The sequence below is a fragment of the Leuciscus leuciscus genome (genome assembly GCF_965113295.1).
Source record: "Leuciscus leuciscus genome assembly, chromosome: 4".
Lineage (NCBI taxonomy): Eukaryota > Metazoa > Chordata > Actinopteri > Cypriniformes > Leuciscidae > Leuciscus > Leuciscus leuciscus.
Genome location: NC_138728.1, coordinates 30,270,739 through 30,293,362, shown reverse-complemented (window position 1 = coordinate 30,293,362; position 22,624 = coordinate 30,270,739). Strand labels below are relative to the sequence as shown.

At 38.3% G+C, this 22,624-nt stretch overlaps 2 protein-coding genes across 2 annotated transcripts; one reads left to right on the top strand and one right to left on the bottom strand.

The window, feature by feature from the left end:
- Nucleotides 1-9,976: 9,976 nt before the first annotated feature.
- LOC309497950 (uncharacterized protein) lies at nt 9,977-12,325 on the top strand. Its single transcript, XM_082168344.1, has 5 exons — nt 9,977-10,100; nt 10,707-11,012; nt 11,159-11,479; nt 11,765-12,076; nt 12,166-12,325. The coding sequence occupies exons 1-5, from the start codon at nt 10,064-10,066 to the stop codon at nt 12,315-12,317; spliced, it is 1,128 nt and encodes a 375-aa protein (XP_082024470.1). The 5' UTR covers nt 9,977-10,063; the 3' UTR covers nt 12,318-12,325.
- A 4,397-nt stretch (nt 12,326-16,722) lies between these two features.
- Nucleotides 16,723-20,776, bottom strand: LOC309496658 (uncharacterized protein). Its single transcript, XM_082166724.1, has 4 exons — nt 20,483-20,776; nt 20,099-20,312; nt 19,557-19,768; nt 16,723-19,484 (listed from the first exon to the last, which is right to left on the bottom strand). The coding sequence occupies exons 1-4, from the start codon at nt 20,696-20,698 to the stop codon at nt 19,236-19,238; spliced, it is 891 nt and encodes a 296-aa protein (XP_082022850.1). The 5' UTR covers nt 20,699-20,776; the 3' UTR covers nt 16,723-19,235.
- Between the last annotated feature and the right edge of the window lie 1,848 nt (nt 20,777-22,624).

Below are 22,624 nucleotides of genomic sequence, written 5' to 3'. Positions count from 1 at the left end.
TAATGTGTTGCTGTCCACTATACTAACGAGGAGTTGCAAAGACAGGTAGTCCTCCCCGATCAGCGCGACTGCAGCTCGCTTATAGTGCAGCCTTCCCATTTTCAGGAACGGCCTCATGCGTCATTTTAGGCCATCGCTTCACAAGGAGCCAGTGCAGCCAAAAAAATCATCTAATACTATTTAAATATGAAGTGTCTGTATAAAAGGTGTTACGTTATTAAATTAACGTAAATGTCCTGATCCAACCCAAACAAAATCAACCAGTTATATAGCACATCTGGCAACTACCACCTTCGACACTTCTGGTATTCCAAAAGAAGATCTGCAGATTTTTCTTCCAGCAGACAGGTCTGCAATCATTTCAACAGAGGAAAATGCACAAGACAGTGTTGTTGTTTTTTTGCTCATGCCCACCCAATCTGCCTTGTCATGAGATCTGTAAATAAGAAGCATATAAACAGCCTTATCCCACTCAAATAATTTTCTCTTCATTATCACAACATCGATCAAGCAATAACATTAATTAAAAATGCTGGTCATGGCTGGGCTTGACAAAGTCAACATCACATCTGCATTTAAAGTGATACTCATCCACTCGAAATGTCCGCTGAAATGAAAAATATTACATTTTATAAAAGAAAAAATAATTTTATTTAATTTTAAATTAAACATCCATAAAATTTTTAGGCATTAATCTAGACACAGTTAAATTCCAGGCCTCTTCTAGACACAGTTAAATTTTGTCTTCAGCTATATTCTGCAACCTACAGTAAGACGCATTGCCATCCCCATGATCATCTCGGCAGCAGTTCACTTCAGGGAAAGTCTCCACCAGGTCTAACATAGAATCCAATAAATAATCATTGTAATATTTAGCCAGAATAGAGCCCTCATTTTCAACTATTGCATTAATTTTGAGCTGTAAATGCTCCTGATATTTTTTTTATCCATGCTCCTCCACAGATTTTTACAATTACCTTTTGCCTCTTTGATTAAGTTTAGAATTTTTTTTGCTTTTGCTTTTCGAAGCAGCATGGTAACTTTATTTCTCAGAGATTTATAAATGTAATAATCAGTGGTTAATTTAGTTTTAAGAGAAACCTTGAGAGCTTTATCTCTCTGTTTCATTGTGTCCCAAAGGGATTCATTAAACCACGGGAGCCTCTTTTTATTTGATTTTCTATGTTTGAGTTGTGTATATTTATCAATTTTATTCTTTATAGCAGTTATAATATTGTTACATGTATGTACACAGCTTTCTCTATCAATTTTGGAGGCCCAATCAATTTCATTTAAATCATTTTTAAGGAGCTCTTGATTTCTTTTAGGAATATGAGGAATTTTGCATTGTTTGTTTGATTGTTCTTTGTTTATGTATCTTGATTTATTTAATTTCCTGGCTATTAGAACAAAATTATGATCAGACAGTCCAATTATAAGGTTGTATGTTTTAATTACCCTGTCTGGTTTATTGGTGAATATTAAATCTATCAAAGTTTGAGACGTTTTTGTTATTCTAGTAGGCTTTTTAATCAGTTGTGTCATTTGTATTGAGTTTGCATGACTGTGATATGATTATCATTCTGGTAAGGCCTGGCTCAGGTTAAACCATTTGTAAAACATGAATGCATACAGCAAATGGAAGCTATTTATTTTTACATTTATTTTTAAAAAACAGTAGTGCAACAGCAACTTAAATATATATAGGAATAATTATAACAAAAAAAAAATTAAGTGAAGCCACAATATTGTAAAATAAAGGCATTTAAATTTTTAAATAGAACAGTATTAAACAGTAGTCCAACAGCAACTTTAATGATTCCTTTAAAAAAAACTTTTTTAGCCATTATGTACTAAAATAAAAAGGCATTTCAATATTTAAATAGTGCAGTATTTAACAATAGTGCAACACCGACCTATAAAGTAAACATAAAAACAACACAAATCAAAAGAGCAGCAGCTACACAGTAAACAAAAAATACTTTAAAACATGTAGGCTACACATTGCAGCAGCATTTTAACAATTTAGTATTGCTCATAATTTCAAGAGCAAAGGCAGATTCTTCTTCAAGAAGATGAGCATTTCTGCCCTCTCTCCTCCTAGCCTGTTCCTTCTTGCATCAACAATGTTTGACGCTGCACTGAACAGTCTCTCACTGTCAACACTGGTACAGCACAGAGAAACTTTGCAGCAGTGGCAGCCAGGACGGGAAACCGAATTTGGTTGACTCCCCAGTACTGGAATGGGCTGTCTGAGCGTGGGACCGTTTGCTCTGTCAAATATGTCTGTATTTGAACTTGTGTGCTTGTGCTACTTGCCCCACGTTCCTCATCATGCTCCAGCAGGATTTCCTCAAACAGGCCTTTCAAGCTGCTTTTACGTGGGGCTTTATGGGGGTTTTCTGGCACTGTCTCTGCTCCCTCAGGTGTGGTCCTGCTCAGTAACGCCTTCATCTTCTCCACCTCTAGGGTCAGAGCATCCTTGGCATGCTTGATGCTGTCTGCTCCTGTGAAGTATCTAAAAACAATGAAAAATAATAAATAAGTGTCTTAATGTGTAAAATAAACAAATAAACAACCTCCTCCATAGTAGCTTTTAGTGGTAACATATTATAATAATAATAATACATTTTATTTGAAAGGCGCCTTTCTGACACTCAAGGTCACTGTACAGGCATACATAAAAGTTAATACATAAAACAAATGATAAAATAATGCAAGAAATCAATTAAAAACCAGTTAAAATCAATTAGAATTACAGATGAATGGATGTTACAATGAATAGGCTTGTTTAAACAGATAGGTTTTGAGTCCAGATTTGAAATGAGGGAATGAGTCCATATTTCTGAGATGAGGTGGAAGGGAGTTCCAAAGGCGGGGAGCAGAGCGGCTAAAGGGCACTTGGGGCACACCTGTAGTGACGGGAGAAGAAGTGGATTTGAATGACTTAAGCTGAACGAACTGAGTGCGGCCAGAGAGGTAGGATGTGAGCCAGTTTAGTGGAGTGTGGGTAATACCAATGGATGACAGTCTATTGAGGAGGGTGGTGTGACAGATGGTGTCAAAGGCCGCACTCAGGTCAAGGAGGATTAGGATGGTGAGTAGTCCAGAGTCAGCTGCCATGAGGAGGTCGTTGGTGAGTTTTATAAGTGCTGTTTCTGTGCTGTGGAGTGGGCGGAAACCGGACTGGAACTGTTCATAGAGATTGTTATGAGAAAGGTGAGAATGGATTTGAGTGGCAACTGTTTTTTCAAGGATTTTGGAAATGTAAGGTAGGTTGGAAATAGGATGGAAGTTGTTGAAATCAGAGGGGTCAGCGCCAGGCTTTTTCAAGATAGGTGTAATGACTGCAGTTTTGAAGGATGTAGGGACAATTCCAGTGGTGAGAGAGGAGTGAATGATGGCCGAGATGATGGGGAGCAGAGAAGGGAGGCAGGATTTGACAAGATGTGTAGGTAGAGGGTCGAGTTGACATGTGGACAGTTTGGATTTCTGGATGAGTTCGGTGAGTTCTGAGAGAGAGGGGAGGTGAAAAGAAGAGAGTGTGTGTATGGGTGGATGAGGGTCAGAAAAGGTGTGGAGATGGTGTGGAATGGAGTCAAGGTGTTGATGGATATTGTAGATTTTAGCAGTGAAGAATGACATGATTGAGTTACAGAATAAAGTTGTATACAAATGGGGAGGCAAAGCGTCCTGTGGTTGAGTGATATTGTTTAAAATAGTGAAAAGTGACTTTGAGTTTCCATGATTAGCAGTGATTAAACTAGAGTAGTACTGTGTTTTGGTGGTGGCAATGGAATCCCTATAATGCAGAATATGGTTATTGTACAGTTCTTTGTGTATGGTGAGACCAGTTTTCCTATACAGTCGTTCCAGTTGTCGTCCTTTTGCTTTCATGAGTCGAAGATCAGCGGTGAACCAGGGGGCGGACACAGTGAATGAAACAGGTCGAGTTTTTAACGGAGCGAGGAAGTTGAGAATGTTTAGAAGTCCAGTATTGTATTGAGAAACCAGATCATCAGCGGTGGAAAGATTGTGGATGTTGAAGGTGGCAGAAGAGTCAATAATTGTAGTTAGAGTGGCTGTGTTAATGTTTTTTATATTGCGAAAGGTGATATGACGTGATGTCTTGGTAATTGTGAGGGTGAGTTCAGCTGTAAATGAGATAAGAAAATGATCCGTTATAGGGAGTTCATCAGCTGTAATATTGATAGGGGTGACACCAGAGCAGCAGATCAAGTCTAAAGTGTGGCCTTTGGAGTGTGTGGGACATGTTGTATGCTGGAGGAAACCAAAACTGTCCAGGCAAGAGGTGAAATCTTTGGTGAGAGGCAGATCGGGATTGTCCATATGGATATTGAAATCGCCCAGCAGTATTATATTTGATGATAAAGTAGATAAATAAGTGAGAAAAACAGCAAAGTCATCTAAAAAGTTACAGTTAAGTTTGGGTGGGCGGTAAACAGTGGCGATGATGGTTGGAATTGAACCAGAAAGTAAACAGACCATATGCTCAAACGAGCTGGAGACAGGTGTGGATACTGGCGAGACTTTCCACTTCTCGCGGAAAAACATCGCGAGACCACCTCCCCGGCCGGTGCCACGGGGTTGCGATTTGTAAACAAATCCAGGTGGAGCAGTTTCGTTGAGCAGTGAAAAGTCATTAGGTTGTTGCCAGGTCTCGGTTAAACAGATAAAATCTAACTCACGGTCAGTGATGAGATCCCGGATGATATGTCCCTTGTTTGACAGAGAACGAACGTTGAGAAGAGCGCACTTGAGTGGAGTATTGTCAGAGCTGGAAGTGTTAGCCGACCGGCTTAGGCGGGCTAACACGTTGTGGTTGACGGCACGGCTGACAAAGCGTGGACGTCGAGAGCTGGACCAGATGGACTTTATGGCTGTAGAGCTGTGAGAATTGAGATTCCGACGGGAGCCTCGGTGGTTGTATCTCCGCCGGGGATGGTAGATGATGTCCGGGTGGAGATGGAGTACAGCTGGCGGGGGGCCAAGCAAGTGACGTCGAAGCCGGATCAGGTCAGTAATTGTGTACTGGTATAAACCCGTCACTGGCAGGTGAACAGGTAGCAGGAGGAACCAGACACAAACAAACCATAAAAACAATCCTCTAGAGGTTTCCTCTAGAACCCTCCAAACTTACCTAACTTGGAGGGTTATCTAACTTGGAGGGTATGCAGATGTTTTAAATGTTTCATCTCACTTTTAACCTGCCTTTCCCAGACTTTTCTCTTCTCACTATTACTGTCACGACACACACAATGGAGAGACAGCAGATCCAAGTGCAGTTAGATATATTTATTTGGGGTAATCCGTAAAGCATAGTCCAGTCCAGGCAAGGGTCAAATACCATGTAAGCAATCCAACAAGAATAACAAAATACAGGAACAGGCAAGAAACCAACCAGGAAGTGTGAGGACATCTAACAAGGACTCGACAACTAACGCAGAAACAGCCAGGGTATATATACACGCACAGATCTAACAAGGTGATGGGAAACAGCTGAGTGCAATGAACTGATGAGTGACAGACAGAATGCTGGGAATTGAAGTCAAATGTGAAAGACACCGTGAGAACGAGGACCTCTAGTGACAACCCAGGGAAACACAACCAGACACTGTGACAGTACCCCCTCCCTACGGAGTGGCTACCAGACGCTCCATAACGTAACTACAACACAACACAAGAGTTCAGGAGGGAGGTGGAACGGTGGAGGATCAGGGGGAGGGATGGTGGGCCAGGTCCATGAAGGGAAACAGGAACAAAGGGTGACGGCTTAACCGACGGCCAGGGCAAAACCGTGAGTCCATCGGCTGGCCAGGGCGGAGAAGACAGTCCATCGGGTGGCCAGAGCGGAGAAGACAGTCCATCGGGCGGCCAGGGCGGCGGAGACGACCCCTCGGGCGGCCACGGCACAGGGACAGATATCGGCTCTGGAAATGGAACAGACGCCACCGGCTCAGGAACAGATGCCACCGGCCCAGGAACAGACACCACCGGCTCAGACACCATCGGCTCAGGAACAGATACCGCCGGCTCGGGCACTGGAACTGGCACCGCCGGCTCGGGCTCAGGAACAGGCACCGCCGGCTCGGGCACTGGAACTGGCGACACCGGCTCGGGCACTGGAACTGGCGACACCGGCTCGGGCACTGGAACTGGCGACACCGGCTCGGGCACTGGAACTGGCGACACCGGCTCGGGCACTGGAACAGACGACACCGACTCCGGCTCCGGCTCTGGAACAGACGACACCGACTCCGGCTCTGGAACAGACGACACCGACTCCGGCTCTGGAACAGACGACACCGACTCCGGCTCTGGAACAGACGACACCGACTCCGGCTCTGGAACAGACGACACCGACTCCGGCTCTGGAACAGACGACACCGACTCCGGCTCTGGAACAACAGACGACACAGACTCTGGCTCTGGAACAACAGACACTGAAGGTTTGAAGGGCGTCTCCAGGATCCGAGCTAAACGCTCTAAATAGCCGATCAGTGCCCCCCCGGCCATGAGAATGGGCATCTCCCGATCTGTCTCCGTCTTTCCACGGTTGAAACACTGATTGAGTGATTCCATGTCACATGATACGGATTTCGATAAGTTGTACTCTACCTTTTAACACACTTTCAGATGCTCATTCATGTTTTTTTCGCGCAGTAACTGGTATTATTAAGGCGGAAGAGAAGATCATGTGCTTCTCTTGAGCTGAGCCAGAGCGATCTCACACCACAGCGCCAAAACGGTATTTATGTTTTTGAATTTCGTAAGAAAATGGACGTAATTTGAAATCTGAGACTTTGTTTCATATCAGTAGTAACAAAGCACAAAGATTATTGCGATTTATTGGATGGGATGCGCACTAAAATGTTACATTCATTCATCAACTGAAAACAGGATGACTAATCGATTCTTGGGATTTAAGAATCGATATCGGCATCCCCATCCGATCACCATGAGTATTCAACTCCCGTCGGATGCTGCAAGAGCCTCCAGGTCAAGCCGCTAAGCTCCATCTCCATTTGGCCTCCAGCAGGACTAACTTGTCCGATGCTGCGAATATTGAACTCCCATCTGAAGCTGCAAGACTTAGCAAATTTTGGGGGGAATCAGTACCGTTTCCCGGCTGCTGTCCTTTGTTCATTTTGCATCTTTTTGGGGGAGTACTCTGTAAGTGTGAACTCATGAAATTATGTTATATTAACAAAGTTTGGAAGGACCACGTTCAAATTGCTTAACCAATCAGCAAGAGATGAGACCTGTATTATGTATAGGCTGTACACACAAAATTGACATATCCTCCTCCGTGTTCAAGAGCCTGCACCCACCCATTGGAACTGATAGATCTGCAGTGTGACTCCGTCTGAAAGGAGAGGTTTGATTCCTTGAAAGTGGATACGTTTTATGCTTCACTCAAGGAAACCAAGTTTCAAAACATCCGACAGTTGGCACAGAAGATGATGTCACAAAGATGGCTTTGGCTCTACTTACGTGTGTGAGCAGACGTTCAGCGTGATGAACATCAACAAAGCACGCCACAGATCCCAGTTAACTGATGATCACCTGAGATCAGTCCTGAGAATTGCCACAGCTAAACTGTCACCAAACTTCGATGCAGAAAAGGGTGATCAACAACACTGTTCTCACTGAAAGTGAATAAGGTAGGTAGGTAGGTAATCTTACATTTTTAGGTATTGAGTTTCATATGTAATTTATATTAGTTAATATAACTTGCCCACTCCTGATCTAAAAGTTTTCACTGGTTTCAACTCATCAACCTCAGAGTACATTTTGTTTTTCAAGTGTTAGAATGTTAGGCCTGTAGGAAAAGTAAGGTTAGATGTTAGAATTATGATTAGTTTGAAAAACAGTTGATTCCTTTTTTTATTTTTTTATCCATCACAGTATTTTTTTCAGACTACTGAAAAGAAAACATCAAAAATGGTTTGCAATTCTCTATGTAACCAATCAACTGGGGAAGAATTGTGATATCTAGTAGTTTTTTTTGTTACACTATTCACCTGGGGTGTCTTGCCTTAAATGTTGCCATAGCCATTTAAGGTTAGTGTTATACGTGAAGGGGGGAGAAGGTAGAGTTGCAGGGGTTAGAAATAAAACAACACGTTCTGTTGGTAACCCTATTCTGCCTTGTATCAGTTCTTGAGACACTCTACATGGCCAAACTGTCATGAGAGTAGACAAGTGGTCGAGTACAAAAACCACAAGTGTGGTTATTTGGACAGGGTCATGGTAAATATAGTTTATAGTCAAACTATCATAACAGTGTAATTTTAATTAAAACAATAATCTGTCAACATGATGTTGATGAATTACGTCCATCCACTGTTTTGGCCAAGGCTCGCTCGTTCTGTGCTATCACAGCATTACTTTTCGATTTTAGACGATTCCACTGTAGCTGCACAGATCTCTGACTGCTTAGCAGACATGAAATAGTTGAACATCACCTTCCTACTAAATCTAGTGAAACAGAGCTTCCCGTCCTTCCAGCCACTCAAACTCTATATCACTTTTTCTACATCACCAACTCTAGATCCAGCTAGGATCATCAACAATAATCCCATTGAGATTAGCTAGAGATTTTGGGGTAATCTTTGATGACCAACTGTAATTACAAGTAATATTGTATTGTGATAATAAGCAGTGATGACATGACACTCTTAAAATATCTCAGCACTTTTCTGCATCTGTAAATTTGAAATACTATATAACACACACACCAAAAAAAAAAGATAAAAAAGCGGCATAATCTTACAGATGGGCCTAACACAAATCAACTTTATTTATCAATTTATTATTATAAATTTTAAATAAAATGCTGCTCTATTTTTCTTTCTTTCTTTTTCTACTTTTTATCAGCCAATGATAATTCTGATAGAAAAAGTGACAGGACCACTCTTGCTATAGAAAGGAACACAAATCACACGTGTGTCAGATTGACAGATAAACAGCGTGCAAAGAGTTTACTTCATACATTCAGTTTAACAGTAAATTTAGAGAGATGGTGGTCTAGTGGGTTAAACCACTGAACTGGTAAATTGGTAAATTGAAGGTTGCTGGTTTGATCCCAGCAGTCACCACCAGTGTGTCCTTGAGCAAGACACTTTACTCCACGTTGCTCCAGGGGGATTGTCCCTGTAATAAGTGCACTGTAAGTCGCTTTGGATAAAAGCGTCTGCTAAATTTAAATTACATTTAGTGCAAACTTTATCATTCAACTGAACTGTGCATGTGCATTTCTAAACATTATCCATCCATGCAATAAATGCATGTCCTTGGATGAGCCTGGTTTTCATAATTCATCTGCTCAGGTAAATTTAATGGTATGATCCATTTCAGAGGCTGCAAAAATTACAATTTAAAATCAGTCAGGGCTATAGAAATGTGTCTTCATATTTACAAGTAAAGCTTCATATTACAAGTAGGCTATACTTTCTACAAACCCCCTAGGATCACACCTTCTTTAGGGGGGTTAGAACCCTCCAAGCCCATAAGTCACATCCTGGTCTGCACAACTCGTTCAGGCCCTTGTCATTTCTAGACTGGACTATTGAAATGCTCTTCCAACATGTGCAATGAAACCTCTACAAATGATTCAAAACACAGCAGCACAACTGGTCTTTAACAAGCCCAAGAAAGGCCTCTACCAGTCACACCTCTCTTCATCAATCTATAGATGGTTCTCAACTCCAGTCCAGGAGTGCAATGCACATTTTCATGTTGTTTCTCTTATCTGACACCATTTAGTCAGTTCAAGAACTTCTTTCCTACCGAGCTGATTATCTAAATCTGATGTGTAATATAGAAGAGACTGCAAAATGGGCAGAACAGTGGGTTTTATAGGAAGTTGCAAGGTGTAGATACCGTGAAATAGGGGGGAAAAGAGCTATACTTTTTTTCACATACATCAACGTGGTTAAAGATGCATGGTTATTTTCACAACACTTTACTACACACCAGCTCTTACATCAGTGCATCTGTCATTTATATTTGTGGCCTACTGTTGAAAGAAAATTTGAGCATGGTTTTGTTCTGTTTGTGCCTGTGGTGTCTGGTTGGTGAGTCTTAAATATTTTTTATGACTTTAGTCCTTTCTTCAACAGATTCAGTGTTTGTTTTTTCTCAGTGTCCTTTATATACAGTGGGGAGAACAAGTATTTGATACAGTGCTGATTTTGCAGGTTTTCCCACTTACAAAGCAGGTAGAGGTGATTTTCTGGATTTTTGTTTTAGATTCCGTCTCTCACAGTTGAAGTGTACCTATGATAAAAATTACAGACCTCTACATGCTTTGTAATTGGGAAAACCTGCAAAATCGGCAGTGTATCAAATACTTGTTCTCCCCACTGTAACTACATTGAAGCTCAAATACCAGCAGCATTAGTTATCGTTGGAGATGTTATTCTCATCCGTATAACTGATTTTCTTGTGTATGATCACACTGTGTATGATTTTTGGAGTTCAAATGAACTTCAGTTCAGTGAATGAGTGTTTTATTCAAAATCACCACAAAGATACAATTATTAATCCACACTATTTTCCTTCTTATGTAGCCATTCTGTTGTTTTATTATACCGTATTATTTATTTCAAATGTAGACTTCAAATTATTTACTTTAGTAAACCATCGTAAAGTCTCACTCTGTTTTTCTGTTTGTTTTTTAGGTGTTGAGATGAAGCCAGTGTCAGTGATGGAGGGAGACTCTGTCACTTTACACACTGATAGAGAAATGAGGAATAATGATCTTATTGTGTGGAGGTTTGGACCTGAAAACACTTTAATAGCTGAAATCAATGTAGTGGACAGCAGTGTGACTGTAAATGATGATTATGATGGGAGATTCAGAGGCAGAATGAATGTGGATCATCAAACTGGATGTCTGACCATCACAAACACCAGAATTGAGCATGCTGGACGTTATGAACTACAGATCAACAGAATGAAGAAGTTTTTCATTGTCACTTTAAATGGTAAGTTAAATATCAGTTTCATATTTTATTCTAATTCTTTTGTATGTAATTTCAAATGATTTACTTTAGTGAATGTTGTATTTGTTTACCATCATAAAGGTATTTGAAAGTCTTGATCTGTGACAAGCTTTCTGTTTGTTCTTAAGGTGTATTTGATGAAAAAGAGGAGATGAAGTTATTGTCAGTGATGGAGGGAGATTCTGTCAATTTACACATTGATAGTGAAATGGAGGATTATGATGATCTGATTCAGTGGAGTTTTGGAAACTATTTAATAGTACAAATCAATGAAACGGCTGACATCATTACTGTATATGAAGATGTTCTTGAAGGGAGATTCAGAGACAGACTGCAGGTGGATCCTCAAACTGGTTCTCTGAACATCACAAACACCAGAAGTGAACACACTGGATTTTATCAACTGCAGACCAACCTTGTGAAGAAGGTTTTCATTCTCAGTGTCTATTGTGAGTTTAATAATAAGTTGATTTTTACCTCTTATTTATTACAGTCTTAAAGTGGATCTAAATATGTATCTTATAATTCAGATGTTATATAAAATAACATATAAAAGACAACATACTTCTTTAGATCCTTACCATTAAATTGCCTAATTGATTTCCAGGTTTATATTTAACTTCTATATCATCTAACTTCTATTATATTTATCTTCTATGTTTCATAGAAGCTCTACTTTTGATCAGATTTTGATCATTCATCCACATTTATCTTTATTCTCTTGTTTTTTCCAGCACCTCTGCCTGTTCCTGTCATCTTCTGTTACTGTCCTTCAACTCCATCATCATCATCATCATCATCATCATCATCAGTGTCCAGACATGTGCTGCTGTGTTCAGTTTTGAATGTGAGTCAAGCGACTCTCTCCTGGTACAAAGGAAACAGTTTATTCTCCAGCACCAGTGTGTCTGATTTCAGCATCAGTCTCTCTCTGCCTCTGGAGGTGGATTATCAGGATAAAAACACCTACAGCTGTGTCCTGAACAATTCATTCACTGCCAAGACTCAACATCTCGACATCAGTCAACTCTGTCACACATGTTCAGGTACGGCAGCGCTGATATTAGTTGATGTCGGCAGTGATATTAGCATTTATTCACTGAGCTGATCTCAGTTTCATGCTTTTACTCCTCAGACTCTGATGCTGTTGAAGCTGTGATCCGATTGGTTGTTACTGCTCTGGTGGGCGTGGCTGCTTTAGCTGCTATTGTTGTGCTGGTTTATGACATCAGATCCAGAAGAGCTGAACAGGATCGAAAAATCCCACATCAGGAACCTAAATCATAATGCAATTTATGGATCTTATTTTTTTTGGCTTTATATGGCTTCATACAGATGGTTCTCAACCAGGGGTGCGTTTCCTGTAAAATGACGTAACTCGTTGCTTAACTACCATAATACGATGCATCATTGAAGAAATCAAATAGCTAGTCTCGACTGTTTCCAGAAACCGTATTGTCACAAACTGGTCGTATAACCACGTTGGTTAATGATGTCACGCAGGTGGTGGAGTATTAACTACTTTTAATGAATCTGTTTGTTTTGAAACTAGATGTTTTGCTATAAATTATGGACATGGCATCAGAAGACTATTTCTTATTTTTCTCAGTTATTTTGCTTTATTTCCAGATTCAATCTAGGCTCATTCTTACGTACTAGAGTATGTATGCACATGAGCACTCTTCAAAAACGACGCTTTAAATCTCTTGACTAACTAAAAGACGTAAATGACATTGGTATGTAAAAAAAGAAAAAAAAAAAGAAAGAAAGATATAGATTGTACTGATTGTCAGTTTGCTTATTTTGCTCAAGATAAGGATTTATTGAGTCCACATGTCATGCAAACAAACTATGCTTCTAACCACAGGTCGAAAGCTCACAGAACCTCACAACTTTGCAATGCTGTTTTCGAATGTTCGTTAGAACTAGTTTCGGGAAACACCGACTATGCCAGCGCAAATTTTAAAGTTCCGGTGTTATATTGTCAAAGGTTTAATAGACAGGTGAATCTTTGTCATTTACGAATGAGAATGCATGGCTTGCCTCTGTTCGTCGACAGTTTATCAGCATCCCTCCACCGTCCCATCTCCTCACTTGTAGTCCGAACTATTCTTATCACAATGGGGGGAGTACACTGGGTTCGAGCCAAATTCTGAGCTCGGAGCCCTCCCCCCGGAGAGCACGCCAAATACGCATTACCCTTACTCTACTTAATTATATGTAAGTGTGAATTTCTGAAGTGGTGCTATAACCATAGACTAAAAGTTAGAAAGTGAACGTGTCAGAGCTCATTCTCTCAAATATTAGTCTGTTGCACTCAGCCGTTGGGCTCGTTGGGGGCTGTGGTGGATAAATTCAAGTGAAACATTGTAGTTAAATGAATTTATAATCACCAAATTTAGTACTGAAAATTAATTTAGGCCTTTATTATTTAGACCAAATTCAAGCTTAGTAAATGTTAAGACTGTGAGCCCGTGCTCAGTTTTTAATGTACATTTAGAAAGGCTATGCATGTCAGTAGGTTATGTGTCTTATTTTTATTTTTAGTAATGGATCATTTGAAACAAAACATTGAAATAAATTAAACTTAAATAGAAACATTGTCAATACTAATCGACGTTAGTCAGCAGTGTTTGTGTTTTTGCATTCTTTATGATATAGGGATGAAATAAAGTAGGCAATTATGATCTTCTATGATTTTCTTTCATAAATGATGAAAACATTACAATAAATACAAATTTATTATACAGATTTTACAATAGGAATTTGAATTAATCAAGATCCCAGACTTGAGTAGTTTACCCTGTAGGGACAGAAAACAGGTATATGAACTTTGGTTAGGGGTGGCTGAAATGCAGCTTTATGCACAACTGCTAGCCTGCATGGAGAGGTTCTTGGTACTCCAGAGACACCAATGGCTTGTTTGCTACTCAACAGTGGCTTTTTTTTTTCTTTTCTTATAATACAATTTATTTGTCTAACAGAAACTTTCCTTAACAAACCTTTATCTGACTGGGTTTTTCTGTGCTCTCAATTACTCTTTTGATAATTTAATAATCTCTAGTTAGTTTTCAAAACATAGCCTCATGCGTTTTCATGCCTTTTGCAATACACTGCACCATTTCATGCTTTTCATCTTCAGAAAGATCTTTCTTCCTCCCCGTATTGCATGAGAACTGTGACTTGCTTAATAATATGAAACAATTTCTTTAAGTGGGTTTTCCATTTACCCAAGAAGACCTGGCAAACTATTTAATGAACCAGTCTGAGATTGATACCAGTTATCTAAAAAGATATGAGAAACAAACAAACCCTTTCTTTGAATAACTAAAATATGAATGTGTATTGTACTCAGAGGCGTCGCAATAGGGCAGGCGAGCCAGGCAACTGCCTGGGGCCCTCGCATTTTAAGGGGGCCCCCGAGGGCTGATCATTCAAACAATCAGGAATGTTAAAATAAAGATGCAGCAACATCTCTGCATCCCCCTTAGTGGGGCCCCTCTCTCGTTACCTGTTTATGCTTTTACCGTCTCGCCTCAGCAACCTTTTTCAAACTGGAGCAGCGCTGACTCGTGGTATTTAGCAAATGCATGATTTGATTTGTTAAACATGAAAAGGACTTATCCGTCTGGCATGGCCGCTCGCTCTAACCTTAACATAGATAAATGTTCGTTATTATTAGGCGCATATCCAAGTGTTTGTGCGGAGTGTGGAGCGCACACTGCATGACATGGAGGCGCCGACGCAATTACTTGCATTTTCCTATAAACAGTGGAAACAACTTAAAATACTCAATTTCTGGCCATACAGAAAAGAATAATGCATCAGTCGCAACTGCTTTTATTTGTGTAAACTCACAATAACAAGAAAACTTTGTGCTTTTGTAAAATAAAATAAAACAATCAGGCGCGCTTTCATGGACTGTGAATTGGAGCGCGTCTCAAAAATAAACAGAAACACAGCGTATACTAGCCTCACATACATGAGAAATATATCTATATAAAGCTTGAAATGTCCACTTTTAAACAATACATTTCCTATAGTTATACATTACCTATCCTATAGTTTCCTCATTATTTCATTAGTAATAAGTATCCAGCTCTTTACATTAAGAGCTTGAGTAAACAATTAGTTAATGAACTAATAAAACAATAGGCTAAAACAAATATTAAATTAAGATGCTAACTATATATTTCTAAATAGCATTACTTGTTCCACCACGCAAATGACTGTTTTTAAGGTGACAATCTGTTACACATTTGAAGATTTACTGTATCTTGAAAATGTTTGTATTGTATTGTATCTTCTGTTATAAAGATGAAGATTGACACATGTTGTTGTAAAAAATAAACAACTTATGCTCTGTTAGATGTTCTGTTTTGACTACTTTTTGAATTTTGTATATCTCTAGGCAATGAAGATATATTAACAAATAAATCGTATATATTATATAAAACATATATAAAATACACATAAATAAAAAAAGGGCCTCATTGATTAATTTTGCCTGGGGCCCCCACTCAGTGTTGGTTCACCTCTACTGATATGTCACTTGCATAATTTGAAACAGTGTCTGACACGCTTTATGTTTCATAATGAAGTGTTGCACTGTTATCATGCGTGGAGCAGCAGCTCTTAACAAACACCATCTCTGCATAAGCTGTGAGTTTGGATTGTTTATTATAGCGTTCATCTGGGAACCCAACTTGTACCATTTCACCAGATTTGAAATGTAAATCATTTATGTGAATAAATCAATATGTTTCTAAATGTGCAAATTGCTGTTCATCACGATTTCAAATAAAAGTTTAAACCATCGCTCTGAGTTTGCATATTTTGATGTCCACATGTTCTTGTTCAAGAAATTACAGTGACTGTAGCATTTCTGTCGTAAAGAAGTGGACAAATATTAAAGATTAAGTGGACAATACTTTGGAATACTTTGAAATACTTAAGGTATGTAACATTAAGGAGCATATTAACTTAATTATGTGTATTTTTATGTTTACCACCTCTAAATAAAAATGACTTCGACCAATCATTGGATTTGGTTCCCTTTCGAAACGTTTACTCATATTACGTCGCTAGATACTATGGGGACTTAGTTATAAGGCTAAGGCTATAACTCCTTTTCTCCGAATTTTGAAGCCTTTAATTCAAAAGCCCGCTGCAGCTGATTTCACCATCTCCTCTGCGGCTATTCAGCGACTGCTTTGGAGATTTTCTGTGCACTCCGCTGATTCTGCGGCTGAGAATGATGCTCCTCTCCAGCTACACTGCAAAAATTAACTGTCTAAATATAAGAAATAAATGCATGATTTAAGAAGATACAGACTAAAAACAAGTCAAATTATCTGCCAGTGCAGTAAGAGAATTACACTTGGTAAGATTTCTTGAAATAAGAAAGAATATCTAGGCTTCAGAAAAGTGTAAAATCTCTTGAAAGAAGTAGTAAAATACTTATTCCAAGCAGTGCATTTAGTCAAAAATAACTTAAAACTAGCTTGCAAGTTCTTTTTTAAGCGTTTTCTTCTTTCTTAATTTGTGAGAAAAGATCTTAAAACCAGAGCCACTAAACAAGATAATTCTTCTTAATTTAAGAATTGTCAAAATAATGCTTTTCAGTCTTAAAATGAGACAAAGCATTTAAACTTAAAACAAGATTACTTAAGAAAACAAAAACTGAAGCCAACAATTATTTATTCAATATTTCAAGTTTGTCTTTTAAAACCATAGATATCAAAGGAAAAACATTACTTGCTCCTTCTCAAAACAGTGATTGCTTAAACTTCACTTAAGTATTGCAACAACAACAAAAAATAAAATAAAAAAATAATGTTTTGTTACAATATTTTCCGTGTGTTCATTAAACACCGTGGGATAGTTAGTTACCCCAAAAATGTAAATGTTGGCATAATTTCCTCACCCTCAAGTTGTTCCAAACCTGTGTGAGTTTCATTCTTCTGTTAAACACAAAAGATGATGAATGAAGAATGTTGGCAATCAGAGTTGATGGCACCCATTGACTTCCATTGTATTTACTATGGAAGTTAATGGGTGCCATCAAGTCTCTGATCCAGGTTTGGAACAACTTGAGGGTGAGTAAATGATGTCAACATTTTCATTTTGGGGGGAACTGTCAATTGAAAGAGATTACCTGACACTCAGGAAAAAAGATGATGGTACAGTAGTGCATTACATTCATGTTTAAGCATAAGGAACTGTCACTGGAACTGAAATAGAACTCCAGAACAATTTGTTGCAAAGATGGTTGAGAAAAAAACAAAAAACATCAGTAAGTACTTGGTGTTACAGTAGATAAATAACCCCCCCAGAAAAATAAAATAAAATAAATAATTAAACTTACATCTCCATTTGTTTCTTACATTAACACAGAACTATGATTCACTCCCACCTCAGATGTTACTGGCAGTGTGAAAATGTTATTCTTATCACCTCTCCTGCCCAATAAAATCCTTCCATTCTGCCATGGCTTTTTTGAATGACGCTGTGGCGTCTTGCTCATGGAGTGTGTCCTGCAATATTTCGGTCTGAATGACAGAAAGGAGCGTCGCCACGCATTTGGGATAGGTAAGATGAAGGGTGTAGTAGTAAGCCATCAGATAAAGGAGAGCTTCACTGAGATCTTCCTTTGCAAATGTGGTGATGGGAGTGGTTTCAATAGCGAGAAGACAGTTGGAACCATCAAAGAATAAAACAGGGCTGGAGAGTGATCTCTTCTGAAGGTAGATGGTGGGGTCTTCTGTTGGCTGAGGAAAAAAAGAGAAATAAAAACCTGACAAATTTCTTTAGGGAAAGAAAAAAAAGTGTTGGATGTGACAAAATGTGAACCAACTTTCACCTGAAGGACATGAAGCAATGCCTCACTGGCATGTCCCATCTTCTTAGGTGGTGCAGTTGGAGAAGGAAAGAGTGTGGGGAGTGCCCTGAATAGCGCTATGGCATATTCCACTACAACAGAACAAATAAACTTTTACTTAACAATTATTTTTCCTAAACATTTTCCGATTTACATTTTTTGTAAAATTTTGATTCTCAAAATTTCTTTGATTGTAAAAATTAGATTTTGATTCATGATTCTTCCCCAATTCTGAATAGACAACTAAAGAAAATAAATAGCAAATTTACTAGCGGTTCTGACAAAATTATAATTGCTGCAGTCTAATTTTTAAATATTCAATTAATTTTAATTATAAAAATAAATAAAAAATCTGTTTGGATGAATGATTCAATGATTCACTCATAAAGACTTTACTTATTTCATTACTGGCTGAATCAGCCTTGTTTGAATCTCTTGAATGAATGATTCAATGACAAATACATTTTTAAACAGTCAGTATTTGTCGCCACCTACTGGCGTAACAATGTGTTGGCGATGCAATCTTTATGTGAAGCGTAAAAGTTACTTTCATTGGTTTGATCACTGCTGTAGACATCAGTGTTTATATCCGAAATATAAACTTTTAACTTTAACTTTAAATTATTTTAACACAGAAATAATGATACTTTGTGGCTGAAAAGAATGTACGTGAAGCCGTTTCATACGTTGTCATGTATGAAATGTTCACTTTGATTGTACTTGTCAAAGGTTTAATAAACAGTGAACCACTGTCATTTAGGAATAAAGTCACGTGGGTATTTTAATCGAGAACACATTCTTTTAACAATTAATCATGAAGCTCTAATGGAAATTATAATACTAGGTTTATTCAAAGGGGTCATGAACTGGCTTTTTAATATTTTTTTTATATTGTTGTCTGAGGTCAACTTATGATGTTCGCTTGGTTTTTACATTTAAAAACATCAAAATGAATAAGTAATAGGCTATGTTCTATGTTATGGGCGTGTCGCATTGAAGACTTGGAAGTAAACGGCCACTACTATAATTGGATAACAGTTTTGAATATTATAATGAGTTTCATGTAATGCGTGAATCGGTGGGCGGGGCTAAACAGGCAGTGTTGAAGTAGTCTTCTTCTGCGGAGGCGGGGTTTGATACCCTTTGACCTCATAGATCCCCACTTTTAAAAACCAGTCGTTCGCTGTGCCTGGTGTCAATAAAAGCTTTTTATTGGACTAACAAGGAAGTTTCAGTTCTGAAACTTACAGGATATTCTTATAGTATGATGACCTCTTATATGTCAAAAGCTCAAGGAAAATTTGATTTCTCTGTTCATCACCCCTTTAATCAGGGTTACATTGGCAATATACACAATCATATTTACACCCATGTCTGAGCAAGAACACAGCAATACAGTGTACTAGAGACAGTAAAATGACTTGCCTCCAACCAGGGTCATGGGTGGCTTCATCACTTTCTTCCAAACGGCCATACAACTGCACCTTGGCGCAGAAGTCTTCCCATCTTTTCTTTAACCCATCTATGAATTTGCTGTTGCCCTTATCCAAGATCTGACACAGCTCATCCATCACCTATGCAAATATGTGTTAAAACCTGCAACAATGCTTGCTTTGTAAATGAACCAAAATTATTTAATTGCATACATTACGAAGATCCTTGAAACATGGATAAGCATCCAGTATCTTTGGGGGCCTTTCTTCTTCTATTAGGGTATCACTGTCAATGAAGGCTCGTCTTGCTTGAAACTCAAGGTCAAGGATTTGGGAGACAGCATCTTGGTTGGGTTTTGGGTTTTTATACATCTCCTGCAGAGTTTTATAATGCCTGGCCTGTGCTGTCAGGCTATCCCTGTCTGCTTAAATGGAGAATGGGTAAAATGGGTATTGGACACACAATTCTAAGTAATTATATGGGTTTTAGATTAACATAAAAAATGTCTCATGAAATAGTCCGTTTTGGCTGAATAATGACTTTAAAAACAATTTGACAGTTAAAAGTGCAAAATATATTAAAATATGAAACAATCTTAACCCTCAACACACGCACAGTAATGAAAAAAAATTAGCAGTTATCTGTTAAATCACATTATATCAAGACCCAGTCAGAAAAGTAAAATATAAATATCTGTAATATAAAATATCATAAACAATCATAATATTGCCCAGCCTTGTTGCAATCAACTTACATGCAGTGTGGCCGTCATCAGAACTGCTCCCCGATGTTTCATGCAAGATAACGGTCGATCCACCACTTGAGTCCGCATCATTATCTTCTCCATTGTCACTTGATGAGAAGTCAATCCTTTTCTTTGGTTGGCCCCTCTCTGGTGTTGGTCCCTGTCTCTTTTGTGGGGACTTTACATTCTGCAGCCTCTTGTGAAGATTATTGTAAATACTCAGCTGTGGTAAATAAAATGTCACATTGAGCGAAACAAATAAAAATGAGCGAAACAAATAAAAATGTAAACTTTGAACTTTGTCACAGATAAACAACGTCACACAAAAATAAATAAACAGACGCTAAAACGTAAGTCCAATAAAAAAATCTAGAACAAATTTTCATCACTTACATGTTTCATAGTTTTGTCTTTATCTTGTAGCATGGGATAATACTCCACTATTCTTTTGGCCTTTGCTGTGACTTCATGCTTGGGAGGGTAGCGGACCTCCTCTCCTTGCTGACTTGCTCTCAAAATGGAAATCATGCTGGTGACGGTGTTCCTCACCAGCCTGCATCTCAGCTCTTTGGACATGACACATTCCTGCTCTCTGCCAGTGCGCGCCATTTCAAAGTAATGCTTACGACCTTGCTCCAACTCACTGTCTGTATAAACCACTTATTCTGGAGGACTGGGAAGCTGTAGGGTTTTAAGTCAGTTATTTATATATTTTGCTGTAGTGTGTCAGTAGGAAATATCAGTTTACATTTCCAAACATTCTTTTTGCCATTAATTGTAATAATCCAGTGAGATTTGTGTATGCACAAGGAATCTGACAACAGCCGGTATGATCTGATCTCACCATCATCGAGTCCATCTGTGATTACATGAAGAAACAGAAAAAACTGAGACAGACTAAATCCAGAAGAACTGCGGGAACGTCTCCAAGATGCTTGAAGAAACCTTTAAACTGGGGCGTCTACTAATCGACACCCAATACCTTTATACTCTAGCTCTTGCGTCTTCAGTCGACAACTGGCCAAGTTTCTTACTCTAACTAACTTGCTTCCCTAAACTAGCTTCCTTCCTAAACTAGCTTCCAAAAACTAGCTTCCTGCGCAGAAATAATCGACAAACAGACTCAAGCAAATGTCCTTTAAATGCTTTAATCACGGCTTGGAGATCTTCCCGAGCAGTTCTCAGGGAATCTCTCCCAAAAAGCAAGGCCGGAGGATCTGAGACAAATTCCATTGAGAATCCCACTGTAAAACACGGATATAACAGTTTTTAAACAAATAAGACTAACATGTCACCTTCAATATGATTGGTTCAATTGGTTCAAAAGCCCTAACCTTTTCCCTCTGTCACTGGCACAAGCAAACTCTGTTTTTGTGATAACTTATCACAAGGTTTTGAGAACTAGTCATCTGTCTAGTTTCACTTCCCTTAATTGTTATTTATACACAAACACACACACACAATCAAAGTTTTCCCCAAAGAGTTTGGAAACATTTAAAAGCATATGAATGTCGTTCCTGCAAGAAAAACAAATGTTAGTTGATTAATTAAAGTTGATTAATTAAAAAATCAATCACAGCCTCTTTCAGGGCCTGTTTTATATATACCCTAACCCTGTTTTATAAATGAGGCCCCTGATCCTCTCTCCTCTTTTTATCAGTCCAGAGCTCCTCCATGAGACACTTGATTTTGCATCGTTCTCTCAGCTGTCGGCATCGTCTTGCTTGCCATTATCACATTTTGCTTGTTTTATCACTGCATTCACCACCACCATCGTTATCTGATGCTGACATCCTTTTTCTTGAGGTAATCTGCATGCCCCTTGAGTGCACTCTCTGAAGAAATATATATGAAGAGTTCAGATGCAAAGCATCTAAGTGCCATCTGAAATGTTCTTCTAGAATGATCATTTTTATGAATCTTGTATATTTAGGTTAAGCAATTTCATGACAATTAATATGTAATTTGCATGGCCATTTAAGTTAAATTATTGAAATATACGAGCTTGATAAAAATGATCACATCAATGTATAATGAATCCTATTATTGATATATCATTCCTGAATAATATTTATTGAGATGTGCATCAGAGGGATAACAAAATATTAAATAACATAACAACAAATTATTGTTAGTAATATAGGTTGTTAAGAGTCAAAAGTAATCAAGACAGTGGTTTAACTGTAAAGGAATCTAAATGGTAGACTGGTATAATATGAACCACACTGCAGCATATGGAGGACCAAACTTGCAGAAATTAAAAATGAATAAATAAATAGATAAATAAATGTGATAATAAGTATGGCATGCCAAACCTGACTTAATAATAAATAAATAAATACATAAATACATAAATAAATAAATATGTGAAGAAATGTAAAAAAAAATAAAAAAAATAATTGTATTATATTTAATTATTTGAGGCCACATTTTCACATTTATTTTTTCATTTATTTATTTATGCATGTATTTATTTTCACATTTATTTATTTATACATTTTGTTGCTCTGTATGCTAATGAGGGGGGCGTGTTTT

What these genes read in the sequence shown, in the direction of transcription:
- LOC309497950 (XM_082168344.1), top strand. Translation starts at nt 10,064, where the DNA reads ATGGTTTTGTTCTGTTTGTGCCTGTGGTGTCTGGTTG. An exon ending in GTGCCTGTGGTGTCTGGTTG is followed by an intron (nt 10,101 to 10,706) that starts GTGAGTCTTAAA and finishes TTTGTTTTTTAG; the next exon opens with GTGTTGAGATGAAGCCAGTG. An exon ending in TTTCATTCTCAGTGTCTATT is followed by an intron (nt 11,480 to 11,764) that starts GTGAGTTTAATA and finishes TGTTTTTTCCAG; the next exon opens with CACCTCTGCCTGTTCCTGTC.
- LOC309496658 (XM_082166724.1), bottom strand. Translation starts at nt 20,698, where the DNA reads ATGGCGCGCACTGGCAGAGAGCAGGAATGTGTCATGTCCAAAGAGCTG. An exon ending in AAGACAAAACTATGAAACAT is followed by an intron (nt 20,313 to 20,482) that starts GTAAGTGATGAA and finishes TATTTACCACAG; the next exon opens with CTGAGTATTTACAATAATCT. An exon ending in GTTTCAAGGATCTTCGTAAT is followed by an intron (nt 19,485 to 19,556) that starts GTATGCAATTAA and finishes ATATTTGCATAG; the next exon opens with GTGATGGATGAGCTGTGTCA.